The sequence below is a fragment of the Pyrgilauda ruficollis genome, unplaced genomic scaffold (genome assembly GCF_017590135.1).
Source record: "Pyrgilauda ruficollis isolate IOZ18807 unplaced genomic scaffold, ASM1759013v1 scaffold1, whole genome shotgun sequence".
NCBI lineage: Eukaryota > Metazoa > Chordata > Aves > Passeriformes > Passeridae > Pyrgilauda > Pyrgilauda ruficollis.
The window spans coordinates 18509644-18532122 of record NW_024508100.1 but is presented as its reverse complement, the minus strand read 5'-3'; the positions used below and the strand labels follow the sequence as shown (position 1 = coordinate 18532122).

The following is a 22479-nucleotide window of genomic DNA, read 5'->3' as shown; positions in this document are numbered from 1 at the left end:
TAACATCCCCAGTTCAGATTATTTATATTCTTGAGTTCAATATTATTCAATATTATTGTTTCTTTCCTCTGAATTGTATCCTGTCTGATTGTATTACATCATCCCTTACTGAAATTTGTCTTCTGTAGAAGAACAAAAAGTGATCTCCTAGAATTTTATCACCTCACTCCTTCCATCAGCAGCCACGCTGCAGTGGTTCCACAGTGCAGACAATGGGAAGTGAGCTGATGTGACCTCCCTGGAGAGCTGTGAGGTAGCACCCCACTTCCAAAAGTCTGCTGCAGTTCTGTGCACTGTCTGTTGATCCCTCAGGCTACTGAGGTGAAGTTGTGGTAGGTTAACTTTTGTATTCACTCCTCCTTCTGCTGTAGCAAAAGAACACGATCACACTAGGCTTTTCTTGGCATCCAAGCCAGCTTGATAAGCTCTCACTTCTGTAACATTCTTTCTGTTCCTTAAAAGACTTGTTTAAAACTCCCAACCACTTCAGGCATCTGGTTCCACACATACTTGCATTGGCTGATCCAAGTGGTAAACTGCATTGAAAGCTGACAGCTGTGGCAGGACAGGGACTTCTGTGGTGGCTTTGCCATTGGACATGAGGAACTGCATGGTGAGATCCTGCATTTGGAACCTGACATTTGGGGTTTTGCCTAACCACAGGGCTAAACCCTGGGAAGCAGTAAAGCATGGTTGCGTTCTGCTGCAGACTAATCATAGGTATCGTAAGGGTACACGTTAAAATGGTGCATTAGAGCCAGCTTAGATACTGTGTCCAAAGACTTGTTTGAGTGATATTGTCTGTACCACAATGGAGGAAATAAATGGTTGTTACAGATCTTTGGTGGTCCAGTGCTGGAGTACTGAGTTGGACTGATCTCTTTGAATCACTGGTCATTAGTTCTGGGCACTAGCTTTCAAACGTGGCCTCTCTGAGTAGTGCCAGACATGATATTCACATCCCATGTCTAGGCTTAAAGCTCAGACATTTAAGAAATTCTAGTGTAGAAGCATCTAATCAAATCCTTTCCTGCTTAGAGAGAACAAGTGATAAGCATTAGATTCTTACCAGAAGAGCCTGAAATGCTCTTCCTGTTGTCTGGTTGAACAGTTTTAGGCATGAAGAAGTAGAATTGTTTACTTGGGGAAAGGCTGGGGCTCCCATCATCTGCCAGGGCCAAAACTTGCGTCAGAATCAATTGGCACCAGAACTCCCTCAGTTTGAGGACAGATACGCAAACACCTACTGCTTTGTGCTTTTCTTACATTTTCCCTTTCCTTAACCTGTCAAGGTTTCTTAGCCAAGAAACTTCCTTGTTTTTTGATTTTGTTACTGTATGATTTGTGCAGCTTCCTGGTGCTTAACATAACATGCTTTGGACATCCAGCAGTAATGGTATTGAAATTTCCAAGTTTTTGAGAAATGTGGATCATAATGAAATCTCTGATAACAGATTAGATCTTGATGGAAGTGCTGGTAAAACACAGGACTTTGTTTTTGTGTTCTTTGCATAAATAATGAGTAATTGCACCATCTCAGTTATTGTATTTCATGTTTACAGTTGTTGCAATCTTAATGTTGTACATCAAGGGCTTGGTGCTGCCTTAAGCTTTAATCCCTGCCTTTACCTTCTGTCTGTACGTATACCTATACCTAAATAAATCTGTCAAGGGAAGAATTTGGTCTGTGTGGAGTATAGCAGCTGTATTGCCTTTTAGGTGGTAGGGTAACATTTCATCCATTTATGGCATTGACTGTTTTGTTGAAGGATTTCATAGATTTATTGGATAGGATAGTGTGCGGTCTTATGAGGACAACAAAGGGTTTTATAGTTGTGGAAACACATAACAGTTTAAATAGAAAATGGCTTATTTGAAGCCTAATCCTAGGAAATATATTTCCTATACAGGTGCTGAAGGTATAAAAAACAGCAAGGTGTTTAAACTGTAAAATGGAAAGCCATGAATTTAACAGGTGCCTGCAGATTTAGATTTTTTAAAAGTGTAATTGAGAGCAATGATCTCCCTTGATTGTTGTCAGCAAGAAGAACAGTCTTAGGCGTGTCCCTGGCACTGTCTAATGCTGCTTGTGCTGATTGAAACCTCCCTTGTGTGCTATTTTGTTGGGTTTTCTTTCTTTTCTGTATTTTCTTTGTGAAAACATACTGACATGGAGGTACAGCCTCCACCTACTGAGAAGCTAGGTTTTGTAAACAGACTTCTTTCATTAATTTCTCCTGAGCTTTTTTATTTATATGTTTCTAATTCTTGCTCACAAACTCCACTTTCCTGCATTGGTTGCAGCAGCTCTTGTGAGAACATGGCTCTGTTTGGGATGTTTAGGTAGACTCAAATTTTGTTTCATACTAAAATTTTTTCTATGCACAAAGAGTTTTGTATGTCTGGAAAAAACCTTTTTAAAGGATTTGTCCGTGCATATCCTGTCCACAGCATAACAACTCATTTATTTTAGTTAGTTGTAGTCTTTTGCATGACATTGAAATCTGACCAAGTGTTTTAAGAAAATGGGTTTGACTCTAGTGCCTTCCTGCTGGCATTGAATGCTCCTGGAGGGCTTAAACAGCAGCAGCAACAATAATAATAGTAATAATAACAAAAATTAAAAATACAGAGTTTTGTGAGACTGCTTTAAATTAAAAAAGCCCACTTTTTCAGAGGACATTGGAAGTGAGAAAGTACGGAAATATGTGGGTGGTAGTTTCAGCACTTGCTGACCTTTGGAGTGTTCAGGGGTGGAGGCTCAGTCCTGCAGTGGCACATGAGCTTTCCCGGGGAGGAAGGGACCTGCTTGCACCTGGAACTCCAAGACCAGCCTTCACTGCCCACAGTGTTGCCACATGTCCCACTCTAAAATCATCCTCTTGATTTCTGGCAGGTAGAGGTGTATTTCTGGATTTTTAACCTATTAGTGACTCAGACTAAGGTCCATATGGAATGATTTTTTTATGTGATTCTGCAATGTAATTGTTAGAGCTAACTCAGGTTTTATTTCAGAAACTTCTGCTGGAGGGTGACTTTTTTGTCCCAGGCAAACTTTTTTTGGGAAATGCTGTTTTTCTGAAGCATTCATAAATCAAGGATGACAATGAAAGGAAATATTCCTCATGAGAGGGCACTCCCTTGGACTGCAGATGGGAGAGGTTTGAGTTTTGGTTCTTCATGATCATCTGCTTCATGATAAAGCTGAAATGCTTGAGGGCAGAAAGATCACGGTTGATTTTATAAACTTAGGGTTTGATTTCCCTTGAGGAATGCTCAAATTTCTGCTCTGCCTCTGTCTCTGTCAGCTTCCCAAGGAATGCCCAACTGTGCCTTTCATTGCACTGAGCTTGCAAGGGAGCTGTTGTTTCATGAAACTGCTGGAAAATCTTAGCTTCCCTGCACTGAGATAAAGAAACAAATGTGAGAATGGTGACATTATAAATAACAGCAAACCCCTGAATGAGCCCCGAACTTCCAGTCTTGCAGCCACTGCTGACAATTACATTGCTATCATTAGCACAAGATGAGTTGGTGTAAAAATGTATCGTGGTGTGGCTCTGTGGGCTTGGAGCTGCTCCTAGAATAACAGAGTACTGACCCAAAGAGGCACCTAACCCCAAGGAGGAGGAGTGTATGCACTTTGCCACTCTTGGTAGAAACATCAGTAACATTCTACATCTGCAAAATCCTGCCCTGTATCTCCTGACCTTTTCTTTCCAGACATCTTGGTGTAAATGAGATTCAAACTTTAGCACTGCTCAGGTCATGCTTGGGCAGGTGACACTTTTCTGTAAAGTTTCTTTAAGAGCTCCACATAATAGCTGAGGAAAAGGCAGGTATACAGATGACCGATGGAGTGGAAATTGCAGAAATACCCAATGACACGTATTGCTGTCTTCATTAAAGTCTCTCTGGTTTCTGCCTTTCCTAGGAAGCTGTGTGGAGACTGGCATAAGAATTTCATCTTCCTCTTGAGTGATCCTGGTGAAGCTCTAAAGCAGGTGCTCTTGTTGGCAGATAAGAGCTGCCTCAGAGCCTACAGATGAAAAGCTTTCTTTAGGGACCGTGTAGCACTCTGGGTGCCTATCGTCACTTATGCATTTATTTCTTAGCATGATTAAATAGTAGCCCTATCTCAGGATCCTGACAGGTCAGTTTCTCCTTCATGGGGGAGTCAGAGATAGATGCTGAAGGTCTCCTTGTAATTCCATTTGGGGTTGCATATGGTCATGGAGAGCTACCATGATAGCAGATTTGCATTGTGTTTGTCCTCTTTCACAGAAACTCTAGTTCCTTAGGTATTCAATACCTTGTAGAGATTTGTGAGTTTGTAAATAAGAAACAAGAACAGAGATTTTTGGCTAGCATGTCAAGAACTCAAGATTCCATGTTGCAGTTCTGGCCAGTAATACTGGTCGTTTGTTCTGTTCCACTTGTTCAGTGTCTTCTGCAGCCAAGTTTGTTGAAACTGAATCTGCTTTCAGCCACACTTCAGTATAACTAATATAAATGCCAGTAAGTGCAGTTGCTTTTCTGCTATGTTCTCTTTCCATTTTTTTTACGGATTGATCTGCTTGGTTTATGGGGGACCATAAAGCAAATACGATAGTTTGATTTCATTTTCAAGCACGTGGTTTGTTTTATACATGAGCATTGTGGGCAGAGCCTTCTCAGGGAGCTTTACTGGCTGCATCAGGCCAGGATTCAGGTCACTGCTGTATTCTAGTACCATAATGACGCTGGGAGAGTTGCTGTAGGCTTTTTCAGTCATCTCTTGGCATTCTGTCAGCTTAAGCAGTACTGCAGCACTTGGTTTATAAACTGTTGTATGTTTAGAAATATTTCTGATTCATCCCATTCAAGTTTGGTTGAAGACAACACGTAGCTTTGCAGGGAACTTTCAGCCTTACTGAGACGTTTGTGTAATGAACCTTATTTTAGTTCAACCTTTGATGAAAAAACAGACTGGAAATATAGAGACCTTTTTTGGTTTGATGTACCTGAGCTCTGTTCCTTTACTGGAGGCAAGGAATATGTGGGTAGGACATGAGTCTGATTTTCAGGCAGCTCAGCAGATGTAGTTAAAAGTGCACATATATACTAACCTTATCTAGCTGAGATACAGAATGTTTTTAATGTACATGGAACACAAACAATCTTCTCAACATGAAAAATCCTAATTTGCTTTTCTTGAGAGCCCTGATAGTCTCATTGTGCAAAAGCTGGCACTCTAGTGCTCTTTTCTGTGTCTGAGTCTTGGGCTTTTTATTTTTACTCACTGGTCTTACTACCTGGTTACTAACTTACTGTTAGCAATTTGAAATTACTTGCAAACACTTGGGAATTAATGAAATTAGATGTGTTCTTTATATTGATACTTGTGATAGAAACATACTTTTATTCTTTATTTCCATATAGATTTATAGAGAGTCAACTGAAGGATTGTTTTCCATTTTTTTAATTTTCAAATTTTCATCTCTAGAGCCTAATTTGATACTAAGTACAACTTTACTGTAAAGAGAAAATAATTTTTGCTATAGAATGCTCTTTCAAAAGCTTCTAAGATCTCAACTATGCGGCAGTAAAAAAAGGTGGCTCAAAACTATTGCTACCAGTCTGGAAAATAATTTTTGCTATAGAATGCTCTTTCAAAAGCCTTCTAAGATCTCAACTATGCAGCAGTAAAAATAGGTGGCTCAAAACTATTGCTACCAGCCTGAGGTAATCTGAGGATAAAAACATTTCTGGATAACCTTGTTTGATAAAAGTTTAATGTATAACTAGCCATAAATTTGTAATATGTGCTTCAGAGGGCAGATGAAGTTGTAGCTGGTGCAATCATGATGCAGGCCATCAGAAGTTAAAATAAATTAGTTTAAAAAGAGAAACTGAAATGTCTTTATTTATGTGCATGCAGTTAGTTGTTCTTGGAGAAGCAGATTGTGCTCAGGAGTATGCAGCCTTGTTTCTGAGCTTTGCAGGAACAGGGAGTGTGTGCAAGCTCCAAATAGCAGGGCCACAGACAAGGTGTGTGGGAGGTGGTTACTGATAATAATCTGTTTTTTGGGGGTTTTTTCCCAGCACAGCATCTGTGCTGGAACCTTAACCATTGAATCTGACAGGGTCTCAGCTAACATTCTACCTACTTCTCTCACTAGTGCTGTGACCTGTGCTTTATGTCCTTCCTGCTTTTGGTGCCTGTGTCACCTGATCAAAGAGCTTGGGATTGGTCCAGTGCTGTTTCAGACAGCTGGAAAGCTGGTCCTGGACCTTGTGGGTTTCCTTAAGCCTGGTAAGGAATAGATCATCTTTTGAGTGGCTCTGTTTCCTGATTTAGGATCTGATCAAAGTTAAATATATGTGGAGCTGAAAAATCCCTGGTTTGAAATCAGTCTGGATCTGTCAAAGTCATTTTATGAGCGAAATCTGTGGCCCTTGATTCCTTTCAGGCATATGGGTAGGCTGCCTGTGCTACAAAACATATTGGTTACATTTTTTCACAGAGACAGCTTATCCTAACTTTGTTTCATATGGCATTTTGCTTTCGTTTTGGTATTTCTCATCAGCTTTGATTACACACTGTTTACCTTCAGGCTTGGTGAGAGTTATTTTTGGATGGCACTTGAGATTAAAGCTGCAGAATACAGAAGTCCTTTTTGCCTTATTGGTCATCTCAATTGCAGAAATTCAGGTTGCAATTTCTGAGTTTGTATTTCTGTTTAAGGAAAATGATGTTTATGCTTGTGCCCTGTGTCAGCACTTATGTTAAAAGTAAGGATATTTGTAAATGAGCAAATAAGTCTGAGTTGTGATCATTATTGTAGAGATGGATTAATTTACATGACAATTTAGGGCTCTGCAGTTTAATTTAAACAATGGGATTAGGAAAATTTTCAGCCATTTACTTAGCAAAAATTGGTGTGAATGTATAGATCCAATGACAGGTCTTGTTATCTGTGCTCACAAGTAACTAGTAGATAAAAGACACTCCATCTTCTTGCTGTGACAACACTGGTTTTGCCTACCAGACTGTTCCATTCTACACATGGGGAAAAATCTAATTAAAGGGAGAGAATTGAATTTGGAAAACACTTAGCATGCTATCTTGTTTTTTTTCCCTCATAAACGCAGGATTAGTCTTTATGGCATGTCATGGCAATACCTTATATAAATGAAAGAATTTCTCTGTCTTTCTTAAAGTGGTTACTTAATTTAAGAGTACTGTAGTAGCACAGGATGACCCATGTTCTCTTCAATATATAGTTTCAGTCAGGTAGTCAAATATACACTGATTATTTAGGTGTATCTATCTTAATTTAAAAAAAGTACCGGAACAGTGGCTTTAGCCAGTTTCTTTTTGACATTAATATTTTTATTTTTTATTATTTTTCTTTTTTCTTTGTATTTGTCAGAATCTGATTCTGAGAAGCATCTTGGATTATTTTTTGGATGAGGAGTTTGACTGGCTTTGTGGGAAGGGGGAAGGAAAAAAACTGGTAAATGAGAAGGCACATTCAACTTGAGTGCTACAACTCTTTGAGGATCTGAAGATTTTTTCCCTCAATTACACCACATAAAGACAGATCAGCTTTATGGATTCTCATTAGTTAGAGCACCGCTAGAGCAGAAACAGCACTGCTGCTAGGCTGTTGCAGTTGGTTGGCAGCATGATTAGCTCTAAAAGGAGGAATGTCATTATTGTGGCAGCAGGGACTGGCAGGCTGCCTCTTGGGGATGGAGCAGCCAGGACAGAAAGCTGGTTACCAGATGGTGATTTCAGTAGGACTAGGTGAAGCAGGAAATAGCTGGGAATGGGAGAAGCTGCACTTAAGCAATCAGGTTGAAGTGGCAGTTTTATTCTGATGTGAGGACATATCCAGGGTGGAGTAGAGAGGGCAGCAGTGATTACCTGCTTGGGCAGGACTATTGTATTTGATGATCTGGAGAGGTCCTTCCCACCCTTAGCAACTCAGAGAGATTTGTGTGGAGTCATCTGCAGATGGATTTGAGCGTACCATGTGTAAGGTGCTGGCAGCCCTGCTCCTTTCCTGCTCTTGCATTCCCCGAACTGCTCTGCCCACCATAATTGGCTTTCTTGGCTTTGCTGAGCTTTCTCTTTCCAGCTTCCAAGCTCAGTCCAGTTAAGATGTCATTGCCAGAGGGAGCAGCAAGAAGCAAATAATTGGCTGTAGTCTCTGATTTACCACAGCACTGCATTTGAATATTTTCTTTCCTTTTTCATTCTGAAAGTGTTAGGTGTTGCATGGAATTTGTGTAGATATCTAGGTAAGAAGAATCAGATGGCATTTGATACTAAGACAGCTTCTAGTCTCAATTCTGATTTCAGCTAAAAATCTAAATCTGGAGTTTATTAGGATGCTTTTAGCTGACATCTGTTTAACTATTACCATTTAGCTGGTCATAGTTTTAGAAAGAATGTTTTAACATTGGAATTCACCCTTTGAAGTGAAGGGAGTTAGCTGGTGTTGAGCTGCAATCACTGTAGAATGAAGGTGTTCTCTACAGTTGCTTAGACTTAAACTAAACTGGGTGTATAAGACCTGTGGCTGTAGCCCCGTGGCATGAAGTTTTCATTAAATGTTTTGTACTCAAGAGATATCCTTGCAGAAGGGAAATCTGCTTTCTTGGAAAGATTGTATTATTTTTTCCCGATGTTTCCTAGATGCAGTGGCAAAAATTTTCATGAGTACCTTGACTCTCACTGTGTGTGTCGTTCATATCAAAATCAGAGACTTTAGGGCAAAATGGTTTGTTTATGAGATGGCCAGGAAAGGGTCCAATACTGGAATTTACTGCCTAATTTATTTTTTTTTTTATGATTGCCCCTGTGAGATCAACCCTGTGCTTCTTGGTTTCATATGCTAGATCTCATTCTGTAAATTTTCTTGTGAACCTGCCTTACTGCTGTGTTTTCTTGTATCAGTGCTGCTGTGGTTTCCTGAGTAAGCTGTAATCGGGTAATTGGGAAAAGCTCATATTTTCCAATGTATTTAAGTTTTTGCTACAGTATGTTGACTAAAACTGGAGAATATTTTTGAATTTGTGCCCAGTAAATTTGTACATTAACAAAAATATAATAGTTATTTTTAATTACATGTTTGTGTTGCTGCAGATTAGTCTCTCCCATACTTTATTGACTGTCAAATATCATTAAAAACTCAGAAGATCCTCACTGTTATGCTGTGAGCTTTATTTAGAATGCTTAACATCTCTCAGGAGCTTCTAAAATGTGGTATTTTTCTTTTGTGTTTTCCTTTGGTTTTAATTCTTAAATGGTCCCTCTTTTCAGATTTCAAATTATAATCTATTTCCTGATGCATTGCTGACGCCCCGCGAGCCATGTCAGAAGTACTTCCAGGTCAGATGCCCTTTAAAAGATTCTGCTATGAAAATATGTGACATTTTCCTCTTATTTTTCTTCTTCTTCTTTCCAGGTCCATATTTCACTTTCATTTTGCACTTACACATGAAAAAGAGAAAGCACTTCATTTTTTTTTAACCGTGCCTTTTTGAAGAAACTCTCTATTGAGCTTTTTTAAAACTTCCCATAGACAATAGGATACAAAAAAGTCATTAGATGGCAAAGGCAAATTGGTCATGCACTATTCTTTATTTGCAATGACATCTTCTCTCTCTTTTTTCTAGCTCTGAAAGTTACATGACAAGATTGAAAAACATTCATAAAAGCCATTCAAGTAATAGCATTATTTGTATTATTATGATCCTTAGAGAATTGGCACTACTCTGTGTTAAACACATTATAGTGGTAAAAGTATTGTAATCTATATCTGTAAGAATGGTAAAAGTATTTTCATCTATATCTGTAAGAATGTTAGAAGTCTACAACTGAGCCTGGGAATTCTTTTAAAAAATAAACAAGTTGAAATCCTTAATGAATTGCAATGGCAGATCTTCTACCAAGTTAAGTGCTGTCTTGAAGAACCAACAATTTAACCAAGTTATTATTCCCAGTAATGATAATGTTCTAATTGTTGTCAGCTTTTCACCAGAGTAGAATATTTTTTAGTGTAATACCCTACTTTAACTCACTCACAATTTATCAGTGTTCTCCCACTTACACTGAGATACATGTATCAACTCAGTGATTCCTAGTCTGGTTGTCCATTGTGTTTGCTTTTCAGCAGAAGGTAGAGAAATTGAAAATATAGTGCCCTGTGCCAATAGCATGGTCCTTGCTGGTAGCCAGGCAGCACAAGGAGCTGTCTGAGATGGGGATGGAGTCTGTCTGTGGCAGCCCTGGATGCAGGAATCTGGGGTTCCTGCATTTTATTGAAGTTTTTAATTAGAAAGTCATCATGTGCTTCCTCTGGGAAAGGTGATGTGTTTCAAGCATCATTGTGTCCTGTGTAAAGGAGGAGGGACTGGCTATTGCTCTTCTTCTTTACACTGTTCTACTGTGCAATCTTTCCTCAGTGCTCTTAGGCATTTCCTTGCATTCCAGTTTTTCTGGCACTTTAGTTAATCGCAGTCTGATAGCAGCTTCTACCCTTGAAATGGAAGATCTGCCCATCTGTATTTCTTCTTCTCTTTTTGCCTTCTTATCTTTTTTTTCCTCCCTTTTTCTCACATCTGTGTCTGCTTCCAAGAGCGCAGGGAATCGTGTGCATCCCAGGGTGTGGCTGGGAGCGCAGGGTGACGGCCAGCGAGCAGGCTCCTGGCCCCTGAGAGAGCAGCTGGCTTCAGTCTGCCTGTTCATTGATCGTTTGATCATGATGGTTTGATCAACAGATCACCTGAGATGGGGTCAGGAGGGGAGAGGGTGTCTAGTGAAAGGTTTGTTGTGACATTTTTCTGTTCATGGTCATGCACCAGCCCAACTTAACACCCAAGTCACAAACACGGTGTGAGCCTCAAAGACTCCCTGGCTCAGGCGTTGAACAATGTGCTGATGTCCTTCAAATCAATGGAGAACCTTTACCAAGCTGATTAGTAAAATGTAATACATTTTGTTGCAATGTGTCCAAGGTCTTAATAATATTTCCGAGCAATGAAACAATAACAGCAGGGGACAAGCTAAAGATAAACTGGCAGGCAATTATTTAAGCTTAATCTAGGAAGATTATTTTTTAAGAAATTTGTTCAGTGACAAAAATAGTGGCAAGCATTGCATGAAGTAGCTCGTTTGTTAACAAAGGAGAATAAATTTCAGTCTTATTCTATATTGTGGTAATTTTATTTATTGGTGAAAAACATAAATGCTTGTTTTAATTTGCTGAAGCATGAAGTAAAATGTAATCTAGTGAAATCCCTAGATACCATGCAATTGCACAAATTCTAAAGGTCAGGCAATGTGGGGGGGAAATTATCCTGCCCTATTACTTTACTTTTTTATTTGACTTTCATGTTGTCAAATGTTGAGTGATTCAGAAAAGAGCACAAAGCAGCTATTTGATATGTAGAAGCTGTTTCATGTAAAACATTTTGGTAACATCTGATCAGATGTGACCTTGCTTACATTAGACCTGATTAGTTCTGAACCAGATCCATAAAGCTCTGTGTGTGTATATGAGATGTTTATCTGAGAAGTAATTTATAAAGTTCCTTTAAATTTTGTAATAGTAGTGTTTTAAAGTCTCTTGTGGCTAAAGTTTTTTCCAGGATGTTTGCTAGCTGTTACCTAAGATGATGGCACAGCATGTCCATGGGGTGATCCATCTTCTAAAGAATTTGCAGTTGGCTTAGACTGACTGACCAGGGCTTGAAAAATTGGCAAACATGAAAAATGGTAACATTTAGTTTAAATTCTGTTTTTAACAAGTTTTAGAAATTGTTCTTCAACAGCTGGGTGGTGATTCAGGGAACAAAGGGTACTATTACTTGATCTGCTTGGTTTCAAATGAACCAGAGTGATGTTTGCAAGTGAGCAGCTTTGACAGCACATCAAAGAGGAGGGAACACCAGCAACTGTGCCTGCATTTAGGTAACAATGTGAAGTGCTCCTTTCCACTCTGTTGATGTATTATGTGTTCTTTTAAAACCCATATATTTAATTTCTTGTAAATCTGTACAGCAGTCAGTTCTGTCATATATCAAATATCCAAAGATGCAGCACAGCTCAGCTGGAATGATCTGTCATCAGCTAGCTCAAATTACAGCTTTTCATTCCTGGATAAGCCCCAGATACCTTTTTATGTGCAACATAAGCAGTCAATGATAACTGAGAATTAGGAACAACAGAAAGGGTGTTTCATGTTGTGGCAGATGGGAGTGATTTATTAATTGGCCTCTAATTTAGTTGCCAGGTATCAAACAACAGTGACTACTACAGTAATTGAGGTGTTCATGGAGTATTGTGCAGATTAATGGAAGCCATAAATAGACAGTACAGGAACAAATTACAGGGTTCTTATAATGAGTTTTTTTTAAGAGATATATTTTGATAATTTTTAATAGTCTAAAAATCTGTTCCCTCAATAAACTTAATATTTTTTCAAAATATGAGTTGTACCCATGGCTAAGAAAAATCAGAAACTTGTTTACAAGCAGACAAAAGAATTTAACAGTGTAGTATGTTTACTCTGCCCTAGGATGTATGTTTTATCCTCAAGCTTGAACTTTGTGAGCTATGGAAATAGTAAACCATCTCTGGACCAAGCCCTTTGTTTGAAGTTAATTGAATTCCAGCAGGGTATTTCATCAAGGGATTTTTTTTCCCTGCACCTGGAAATCAAATATACCTTTGTGAAATAATCTTCTACATGTATTCCCTGACCCTCTACTTCCCTTTCCTAAAAAAAATAGAAAAGGAAGGTGGCAGGGGAGGGAGGGGAAAGAAAGAAAGAAAGACAAATAGAGAAAATGCAAGTGTTAGGAGTCAACAACTGACCAGCCAGTCAGGTTTAGCAGTAACAGCTCTACCCAAAGATGAAAAAGCAGCAGCATCTGTCCGCAGTTTGCTTAGATATAGTTCAAATTTCTGCTTCCTAGTGGTGAGCACTTGAGGACTTATTTCTCTCTTCATCTGACACAGAGATGAAATAGTGAAAGAGTTACGGTAAGATAGTGTGAGTCCCAGGCATTTGCAAAGGGCACCCCTGCTGTCCCAGAGCCTGCCTGCAACAGATTCAGAAATGAAAAATCTGCCATAAAATTGTCTTGTATAGGGTCAAGCTTTCTGCTTTTTCTCATCTTCGTGGTCCTGATAATCTCTGTATTTTTTTCTGCCTCCTTTCTTCCTTATTTGATAAGATAAGCTTTTGCCGCTTCTCTTACCCACTTCGGTTGTGGTAATTTTCCTCCTGTAAAACAATTACCTAAAGTGCTACATGCCTTTACCAGAAGTCCTAGCAAGAGTGTATGCAATGAATGTGTTTCACAAGTGTTCCTTTTGCTTTGCAGTCGATTCCGGCGTGGACGCGCTGGCGGTGTTTATGGCAAGCGGCAGCGCGACGGACGTTGTGAACCGCAACAGCCCCGCCACCCCGCCCAACACCCTGAACCTGCGCTCCTCCCACAACGAGCTCCTGAATGCAGAAATCAGGCACACGGAGACCAAGAACAGCACTCCTCCCAAATGCAGGAAAAAGTATGCGCTGACTAACATTCAGACAGCCATGGGTCTTTCCGACCCAGCAGTTCAGCCCCTTCTAGGGAACGGCTCTGCCAATATAAAGCTGGTGAAGAATGGAGAAAACCAGCTCAGGAAAGCTGCCGAGCAGGGACAGCAGGATCCCAACAAAAACCTCGGTACCACTGCAGGCGTAAGTGTAACTTCTGAGAAGTTTGAAAGCAATGAGCCGATCCCACAGGATTCCTCTGGCTGTGAAATATTACCCTCGCAGCCAAGAAGAACCAAGAGCTTCCTGAATTACTATGCGGATCTAGAGACATCAGCTCGAGATCTGGAGCAGGGTTTTGTTGGGATGGAAGATAAGTCTGCACAAAGCAACAGCCAGGCTTCTACCGTTATTGTCAATGGGGAAGTCCTGCCCCAGAAGCAGAACAAGATGCCAAGCCCAGAGGATGGCCAGGTTGCCACAGTGTCGTCAAGCCCTGAGACAAAGAAGGATCACCCAAAAACTGGGGCCAAAACAGACTGTGCCCTCCACAGGATTCAAAACCTGGCCCCAAGTGATGAGGACTCCAGCTGGACTACCCTGTCCCAGGACAGCGCCTCGCCGAGCTCTCCTGATGAAACAGGTACATAAGCAAGGGCTCCTCGCAGCCCCTGTTTCAGAAAGGGATTGCTTAGCTTAGCTTTTCTCAGCTGGTGCCAGGAAGGACAGAGGTGGTTCAGCAGTTTCACTGGGGAAAAGGATTGTATCAAAATGCAAGCACTGGCCTTGCACACAGCTGCTTGACTGCTAGGGAATGCTTGGAAGCTTCCTGGTCGATTGTAGCAGCTTTAACAAAGGCACCAGCAGATGGCCTATACTGGGTCCTAGAAATATGCTGACTGCACCTCTTGCTACTTTGTAAATAATTGCTCTTCAATAATCAGTGGGGGCATGTTGTGAGAAAAATATGGTTTATCAGGAGATGCTGAACTACTGATAGCTACCTACACACAACAAAAAAGCTTTTCTGAACAATGATTTTTAGGTTCAGTGAAAATTTTTACTTTTGTAGTGCACAGCTCTATAAGTGTGCCCACTACATCCCAGTCATTTGATGATGCTCCCTCCCTGTGTGCCAGCATGGGTAAAGAGAAGCCCTCCCAGCTGAGGAGCGGTGCAGTGTGTCTGTCCTGGAGGTCTGTGGTTTTGGGCATGGACAGGGCTCTTCACTGCCACTGCAGCTGGGGTAGGAGGAGAGCATCATGTGGGGTCTTCACAGCTCAGTGCTCCCCAAGCCTTGCATTTATGCTCCAATAGTATATATTAGGGCCCAAAGAAAGAAAGACATTTATCTAGGGGAAAAAAATATGCAGTAGTTTTAGTCATATGACTTGTGGGAATTGAAGAAACCCCGCAGTATTGAGAACAGTTAATCCATAAAAGAATGTAGTCCAGCAGATATCTGGGGAATTAATGATGTTCAGTCTAGAGATTGTATTTAGCATTTCAGTTTATGCAGAAATGTGATAGAAATATGGTTTTCTTGAGAAGACACTGTTGGAAATAACAATATGCTTCTTTTAGGGCTTCTGAATTGTTTTGTCTTGCTCTTCCCACTCTTAACAATATTTCATTATTTAAATCCTGGAAATCTGAATGTTGTTTTGTTGTTTTGTTTTCCTGTGTTTGCTTTTGGAGTTGTGCAATTCAAAAACCCTGAAAACTTTATTCTTAATTGATTGCACTCAGAATGCATAATTGTTTAGATAAAATCCTCCTGAAGTCTCCTTAGGGCAGGATACTTGTACGTGTGGTCTAATAAAAAGGTGTTTTCAAGAGCCTTGACCTTCTCTGACTGATGAGGTAAAAAATAAATACAACTCAGTTTAAAGATACAACTGATTTATTTAAACAGATGTTAATGTTGATAAACGGATATGATAGAATCCATTAATAATGGGCACTGAACACAACAAGCACAGTACAGTATAAGAAATGTGTTTGGAGGAAACTCTTCTTCTCCAGGTAAATTAGCTGTATGCACATCTACATAGACTTCAACTTTCAGATAATTTTATTAGTGCTTTCAGCTATCTAACCTTCTTTCTGAGATTTAGTACTTCAAAAAAAAGAGTCTGCGGTGATCTTAGAAGCAGAAAAAACCTATAGTCAGCAAAGCAGTGGGATGTCATCGAGATCCTAGCACATGCCAAGCCCTAATGGGTTTTCAGGCAGCCTTCCTAGAGACAGGCAGTGACTTACCACCAGGGCTGATTGACACCAGCACTGCAGGCAGTCTCCCAGACAAGGAAACCTGCCTCCCTTGGCCCCAGGCACTGCATCTCCCCTGGGACCTGCTGTATCTACCCAGCTGAATCCTCTGTCATTTGGAGAGTCTTATGAATAACCACACACCAGCTCCAAGTGCTTTTAATACTGCAAATGCACCAGAACTGGCCTCACATCATGGGGAGTGCTTCCTCCTTCTCTCTCAAGAAACTTTCCTTCGTCTGACTTTCAAAGGAAACACAGCTTGTGTTATTACACCATCTACCTATTCCTTCTCTCTCTCTCTCTGTGTATTCATCAGTTTCACCTGGATAAATTTGTATGTATGCATTGTATGAATCTGTGTGGTGCAAGCAGCAGCAAAGCACATGCCCCAGAGCTCAAACTAGGAGAGAATGAGTGTGATGTTTTCTGTTTGTGGCTTGCTTTTTTTTGTTTTTTGTTAAGAAGCTTCCTAGAAGGCCGGCACATTCCTTAATCTTTGTATCACCTGAAAAGCAATTTCTGTGGAAAGTTATTCCACCATACTAAAGTGCAGTGCTCTGTGTAATAATCTCTAATGAATTAGAAATGGGGATTCTTCTGGAAATAAAAAGAATTCTCTCTGTCTCCAAACCAACAAGAAAATTGGAATTTGCTTTTGCTTTCTGTTTTAATTTAAATAAAACCCCCTCCTTCTAGAGCCAGGAATAGCCCCATAATTAGGAAAGTCCCTGAGTTGTGGGACACATGGTGCTAGAGAGCCATAGATGTTTCCTGCTCTATGCCAGCTGCCCTCCTTGCTCTCGTTGGGGTTGTGGGAGGATGTGCAGGGGGCAGCAGCCTCCTCTGGCTCCCCAGTCTCTCAGCCTTGGGGTCACATCGTGCCTCGTCTCTCCCTAGTTGAAATCAAAGGGGTATTAAACCACAAGTGTCCTTTTTCAGGAGCATTGCTGCTGTGTGCAACTGAAACATACCAATGGCAGTCTGCTGCTGGTCTCTGAGCAGAGACCAGAGGGCAGTTTAAGAGCTGGTTACAGGTAAACCAGTTCAATCCTGTGCAGAAAGGGCAGCTGGGAGAGCGGCCCCTGGGGATCAGGAGCGCTGCTCTTGCAAAGAGAGCCCGGTGCTCTGAAAGAACAGCATGGCTGGGAAGAATAGCCCTCCTAATACAATAAAAATTACAGTAAATCATGAGCTTGTCAGAAAGACTTATAGCAGTGGTCAATTCTGCCTCTGATTTTAACCGGCATCTTTGACCAAATTAAAATGGATGTCCCCTTAAAAGCACGATTCTTCCTTTGCAGTACCTATCTGATACAGACAATAAGTCTGTTACTTGCTCAGAACATGTTTTCTGTGTTCCTGAGTGGGGAAAAAGATTTATGTACTAAAAATGCATTCAGTTACATTGTGGATTAACTCAAGTCCTATAAAACTAGACAGAGAACCACCTATATAGTTGTAGGGTTCTAAGTAAACACTCAATTTTCAGATTTTTGGGAATAAGAGTCTCTGGTTCACAGCTGCTGTGCATCCTAAAGGCTGGAAACTTTTAATATTGGGCTGTTATATTTTTTTTAATCCTGCATATTCCTGATAACCATGTCTCAAGAATAGTGCATGTTTTGTAGTCTCAGGCTTGACTGTTTGCTGACTGCTTATGAAATAAGAATGGTGACTATTGCTCTATCTCCCCAGTGTGTGTAGAGGGAACATTCTGCATGTGAAGCTGCTAATTGCATATTTGTTTCTTATTTAGCCATCCCTATAAGAAGATTTTAGGGTCAGTTTAAAAGAGATAAAACTTCAAGGGCAGCCATGGTTACACAATGTTCATAGTATCAGGGTCTACTGGTAGAAGGCTATAAAATAAATTGAACTTGATAGTAAATTGAACTTAAAAGATGATCCTCTCAAGTACACATTGCCTCTCTCGTTGCGAAGGGAGGCTGCTTGCTGTGTTTAGGCAGTCAGGTTGGTTTTATTCTGTGATTCTCAGTGGAGCTACCTAAATCTTTATCTTGGATGTTTGAGTGCTCTGATTTGAAATTCCATGATTAAGAGTGGCAATCAGCATCCAGATTCCACAGTTAAGAGTAATAATCAGCAGCCTTTTGATTTGAGATAGATAACAAAAATGGGTATGTAAAAGTGAATTAAGGTGCTTAAATTCAGGAATGGGAGAACAGCTGCTTTATATAACAGTGATTAATATCCTCTTCCAAACTCTGCAATTACCAAAATTTGGGACTACAGAAGAGGTTTTCCAAAATGTGTTACAGTTTCATACTTAACTGTTTGCCAAAAGATAATGATTTTTCAGTTCATCAGAGCCATTCAATTTCCTCCCTAGAGTGAGCTTGGTTCAACTGCCCACCTGGTGTCCCTTGAGATGTCTGGTGGTGTCCAAGACAGGCAGCAGAGAAGAGGCAAGAGCTAGGACTTGCATTTGGAGAAACAATCACAGGCTGAGCAGGATGCACGTTAGATAACACTCACAGATGAATTAACCAGCTGAATGGAGTTTGAAACACCTGCCCTGTAGTGCAGAAACAAAATTTGTTCATTTACTGTGTCCGTCTTTGTTTTAAAAATAGCTCCCTGTTTGATTTCTGCTGCATTGTTCCAAAAGGGTCTAGGATGGTTTGTCATATTCTCTGTAAAAACAGCTCTCTCCTAGTGTGACATTTCTCCCTGGCTGCCCTGGGGCTGGGGGAGATTGAGTTTGAAGACAGTTGCCTTGTGGTGGCTGTGCTTTGACTACTTAAACATTGCTCTGTCCTTTGGCTACCAGCAGTGTCCAATGTGGCCCAGTCCTCCCTGACACAGGTTAATTGATTTTGACCTTACTCCAGCTGAACTTCTGGCCACTTGATGGGAGTCTGGTAACTGGGTTGTTTTGCCCTTGATATTTCATTCCTTGTTTGGTATTTGCTTTTTAGGGACACTTCCCATGTTACCTTAGTGAAGCACATCATTCCTATTCCAGAAAATATCATAGTGCTGCTTTGTGTAAGTGCAGTAGTATGATTTTGAGAGTGTTAAAAATTAATATTTATCTATTCAGTAAAATGTGTAGTTGAGGGATAAACATATGCATGCAGGGCTTGTGCCTGGAACATATGGAATACCTACATGAGAAAACAAAAGGTGGCAATGGGGAGTAGGGGTGGTGCCAGGACAACACAAAGAAGTAAATGCCAGCCTCATGCCACTGCCTGAGTGGTTCACAAGATGCCCAGAGCACTGCACATTTCCCTTAACTCCACAAAGCACTTTACATGAGTGTGTAATGTTAAGAGATATTAGGACATGCTTTTTGTGTGCTGTAGCAAAGTGGAACTCTTCTGAGCATCTGTCGGGCAGACTCAAGTTCCAGAAGTGGTAAATAACTTAATCATGTCAGGTACTTCACTTGACAAACTATTTTTGGAAACTTTCCAAGCTTCTGTAGTTTAGGGATAGAAGTGTGTAGTTCTGGATGATGCATGTCCTCTCTGAGGTTAAATGTATCTTGCTGGAAAAGCTCTTCTATGCCTAGGATTGTCAGACACGGCACCAAGCAAAGAGGAAGGGAAAAACAAATCACAGAAGAGAAAACAGAAAGGTAATGGGGAAAAGTCAAGATCCTGATTTCAGAGGGACGATAATGCAGGAAGTTGCACAGAAGGAAAGCCACAATAAGCTGATACCAGACTAACCACCTCTCCTTAAAAAAAAAACTTTCCAGTTCATAAAGCTGTTCAAGTAATAAAAAATTATGGCTGAAATCGATCCAGTAAACCTCTGCCTCAGCACTTCTGAATGCTGCATAGAAGTCAGGCCAAACTTCAATCCACCTGATTGATGCTTTGAAATGGGTATAGATATCTCTGGGGAAGGAAAGGAAAAAACAGTATTACCTTTGGGAGGACGCTTTATGTGCAGGCCTCTGTTCAGGCAAGCTGAGAACAAGGTTATTTTCTTCTAGGTGGGGTCTGTGTGCTCTGAAGCTCTTTGCAGTCTGTTTGGGTGCTTGTTTGTTATCTCTAGGCCCCTGTATATCAGCTGCAGGAGGTGTGGTAGAGGAATGGTATTGCCACTCAGCAGAATGAGTCTCTAGTCTTTGCAGTGGCCCTTGAGCTCTTGGAGGACCTTGCACTTGCTGGGGTAGCAGCAATTCACCAGTGTACAAGCTGGGGATGTTCAGCACAGTTTGGGGTTTTCCTGCTCAGAAGATATTCCTCCCTCTTTGCACTCTGCAGAGGGGAATTGCAAAGCCTGTGGCCCCTGTGGTTGTTCCTGTGAGCATCTGCTGTGATGCCAGTGTCAGATCTCAGTGTCTCCCTGCTGCTCTCAGAGGAGAAAGTTGATGTGGGAGCATGTTGTGAAATGGGGAGGATAGGCTGGAAGATGGGAACATGACCTGGAGGAGGGATGCATTGGAGGGCGAAGCAAAAGGACAGTAACTAATATGCAGCTGTGGAGATAAATAAGGACTTGGCACAAACTGCAGGAGAGCTGGAAGCAAGCAGGGCTGTTTGTAGACTGTAGGTTAGGCAAGCAAGACTAGCACAAGGGCCGTGACAGTAAATCAGTTGGACTAAATCTGACAGCAGAAGTGAGTATGGGGGATTTTGTCTGTGCTGGGATGTTATTTCACAGAAGTTCTGAAAACTTAACACAAAAATGGGGATCTCTGAGTTATTTAACACTGAAGTACTGCCAAGAGAAAGTCAGATCCTACTTCAAGCCCCTGGGGAAGGAGATGTCTGTACAGTGAGCAACACACTTAAATCCTCCTCAAGTTCCTGACCTGATATATTTGCATCTGGAGGTATTTCTTACAATCTCCCCAAATTAATGTCTCCTTTATACCCCAGTCTCTCAGTGCACTGGTTCCTTGTGTGCTGACTTCTCACATAAGTCAAGAGTTAGCTGATTGAAGTTGAATTCAGCTTTAATTAGCAACATGGGATTGGCTGAAGTGGGGTTGTGGGTCCCTTATGGGTCTCTTGAGTCACAATGGTGCTGTTCAAAGTTATGGTATTGCACATACAGAAATTACTGAATATACAGAAACCTATAGCATGTACCACCAAGACATGGAATAGATGGTGCTGCAGGCAGCCTTGGGTTTGTTGCTGTTGCATCAGGAGAAGGTGGGTAGATTCAGAGCAGTACTGAGCATCTCCATGGACCAGAAGAGGTGTTGTGTGATATGACCTGGCATGCTGCAGAGACCTTGCTCTGAACTCAGTCCTCACTTGAGAGTGGATGTATGGTCCCTGCCTGAAGGGACATGAAGCCTTTTTTAAGCAATCCCATGAAAGCACATGCATTTGCTGCTAAGACTCTGTTGCTTCATTCTGAGAGCCCCTGGGTACTCAGGATTAGGCCCTAAATGTCCAGTATCTGGGTGCCACAGAGAATGACATTGAGTGGGTTCCTTACAGTGTCTGGATCTGGTTTTGTAAACCCCAGCAGTGTATGTCCTTTGGCTTACAAAGTAGACTTGCCCATGATACTTTGGTGATGAGAAATCATTGGGGAGGGAAGGAGAGGACAACTCCAAATATAAAGCATATATTTTTGCTTTCTGCTTATAGTGTCTCTGAGGCATTTTAATCCATTTTTATGTGGTGGTGTATTATAGGGATTGTTTTTTAACAGCTATTTGTTACGTTGATTATTTTATATGTGTATAATTTGATACACTGGACTGATTTATTACATATTAAGACTACTTTAAGGCTTTAGCTTGAAAATCATTCTCAGAACTCTCCAATGAAACTGTTCCTTAATAAAACTATTTCATCCTAAACAATAACACAATGTAACTAAATGCATTTTTCGTGTTTTTAATTGCTTTTGAATTGAGATTCTGCAGAGCTCCATTTAAATTTTAAACCCTGCATCAGTTATTAACTCAGACATTGCAGGGCACTGAGAGAGGAGTAGCACTGTCATAATCCACAAGTCAGAACTTTAGCTTTGTAGAGCACATTTTTTGTTTGCACGTAACCAAAAAAATACTCTAAATCAAAGGTTATGGCTTTTACTTCTTGGAAGTGGATTTTGGGCACTTCTCTGAACCTGAGAAGTTTTTAGTAAGGAACAAAGGATCCCATCCCTCCTCCCCTACTCAACATGAAAGCCGAAAGGCACAACTCAGATTGGCCAAATTAATTTTTAAATTAGAATACATTCCCATTCAGACCTTAATTTAATTTTACTTGTACTCTGTAAGAAAGAGACAGTCAAGTTATCCTGGTCATTTTGGCTGACATGATTCTTGGCTTTGCTTAAATTATTGATTATAGCAAGGGGAGGGACTTTGCAATGAGAACAGCGCTCTCACTAATAGAAACCTTTCACTAAATCAATTTCCACCATTCCTGCAATGCACCTTCAGGAAGTGGGAGGTTTACAGCCTTAAGAAGAATTCTGTCTTCGAAGAGTGATCTTTGCTTTACGTTTTTTTAGACTTTTCATGTTTATATAGGCAGCTGAAGAGAAAAAATCAACATAAATATATTTCCGGGGGCTGGTCTGCAGGATGAGTGGCTGTTCTGGTTCAAAGTTGAACTGATTAAATCTTGATTTGATTGTCATCTAAAAGCCTGTGGGCTGAAGGTACCGTTTCGAAAGCTTGCCTCCTAAGCAGAGTCAGTCAGAAAATGCATCA

The 22479-nt window shown here is 40.7% G+C and overlaps 1 protein-coding gene across 11 annotated transcripts in view; it reads left to right on the top strand.

Moving 5' to 3' along the window:
• Positions 1–22479, top strand: part of APBB2 (amyloid beta precursor protein binding family B member 2) — a 166510-nt gene that overhangs the window by 64766 nt on the left and 79265 nt on the right. For 7 of the 11 annotated variants that reach the window (XM_041479423.1, XM_041479496.1, XM_041479736.1 and 4 more), the window contains one exon: positions 13384–14184. In XM_041479423.1, coding sequence (XP_041335357.1) covers positions 13384–14184 — 801 coding nt within the window. Of the gene's footprint in view, positions 1–9313; positions 9383–13383; positions 14185–22479 lie in introns of all 11 variants that reach the window. The other 4 variants (XM_041479922.1, XM_041479652.1, XM_041479830.1 and 1 more) reach the window with 1 other exon arrangement.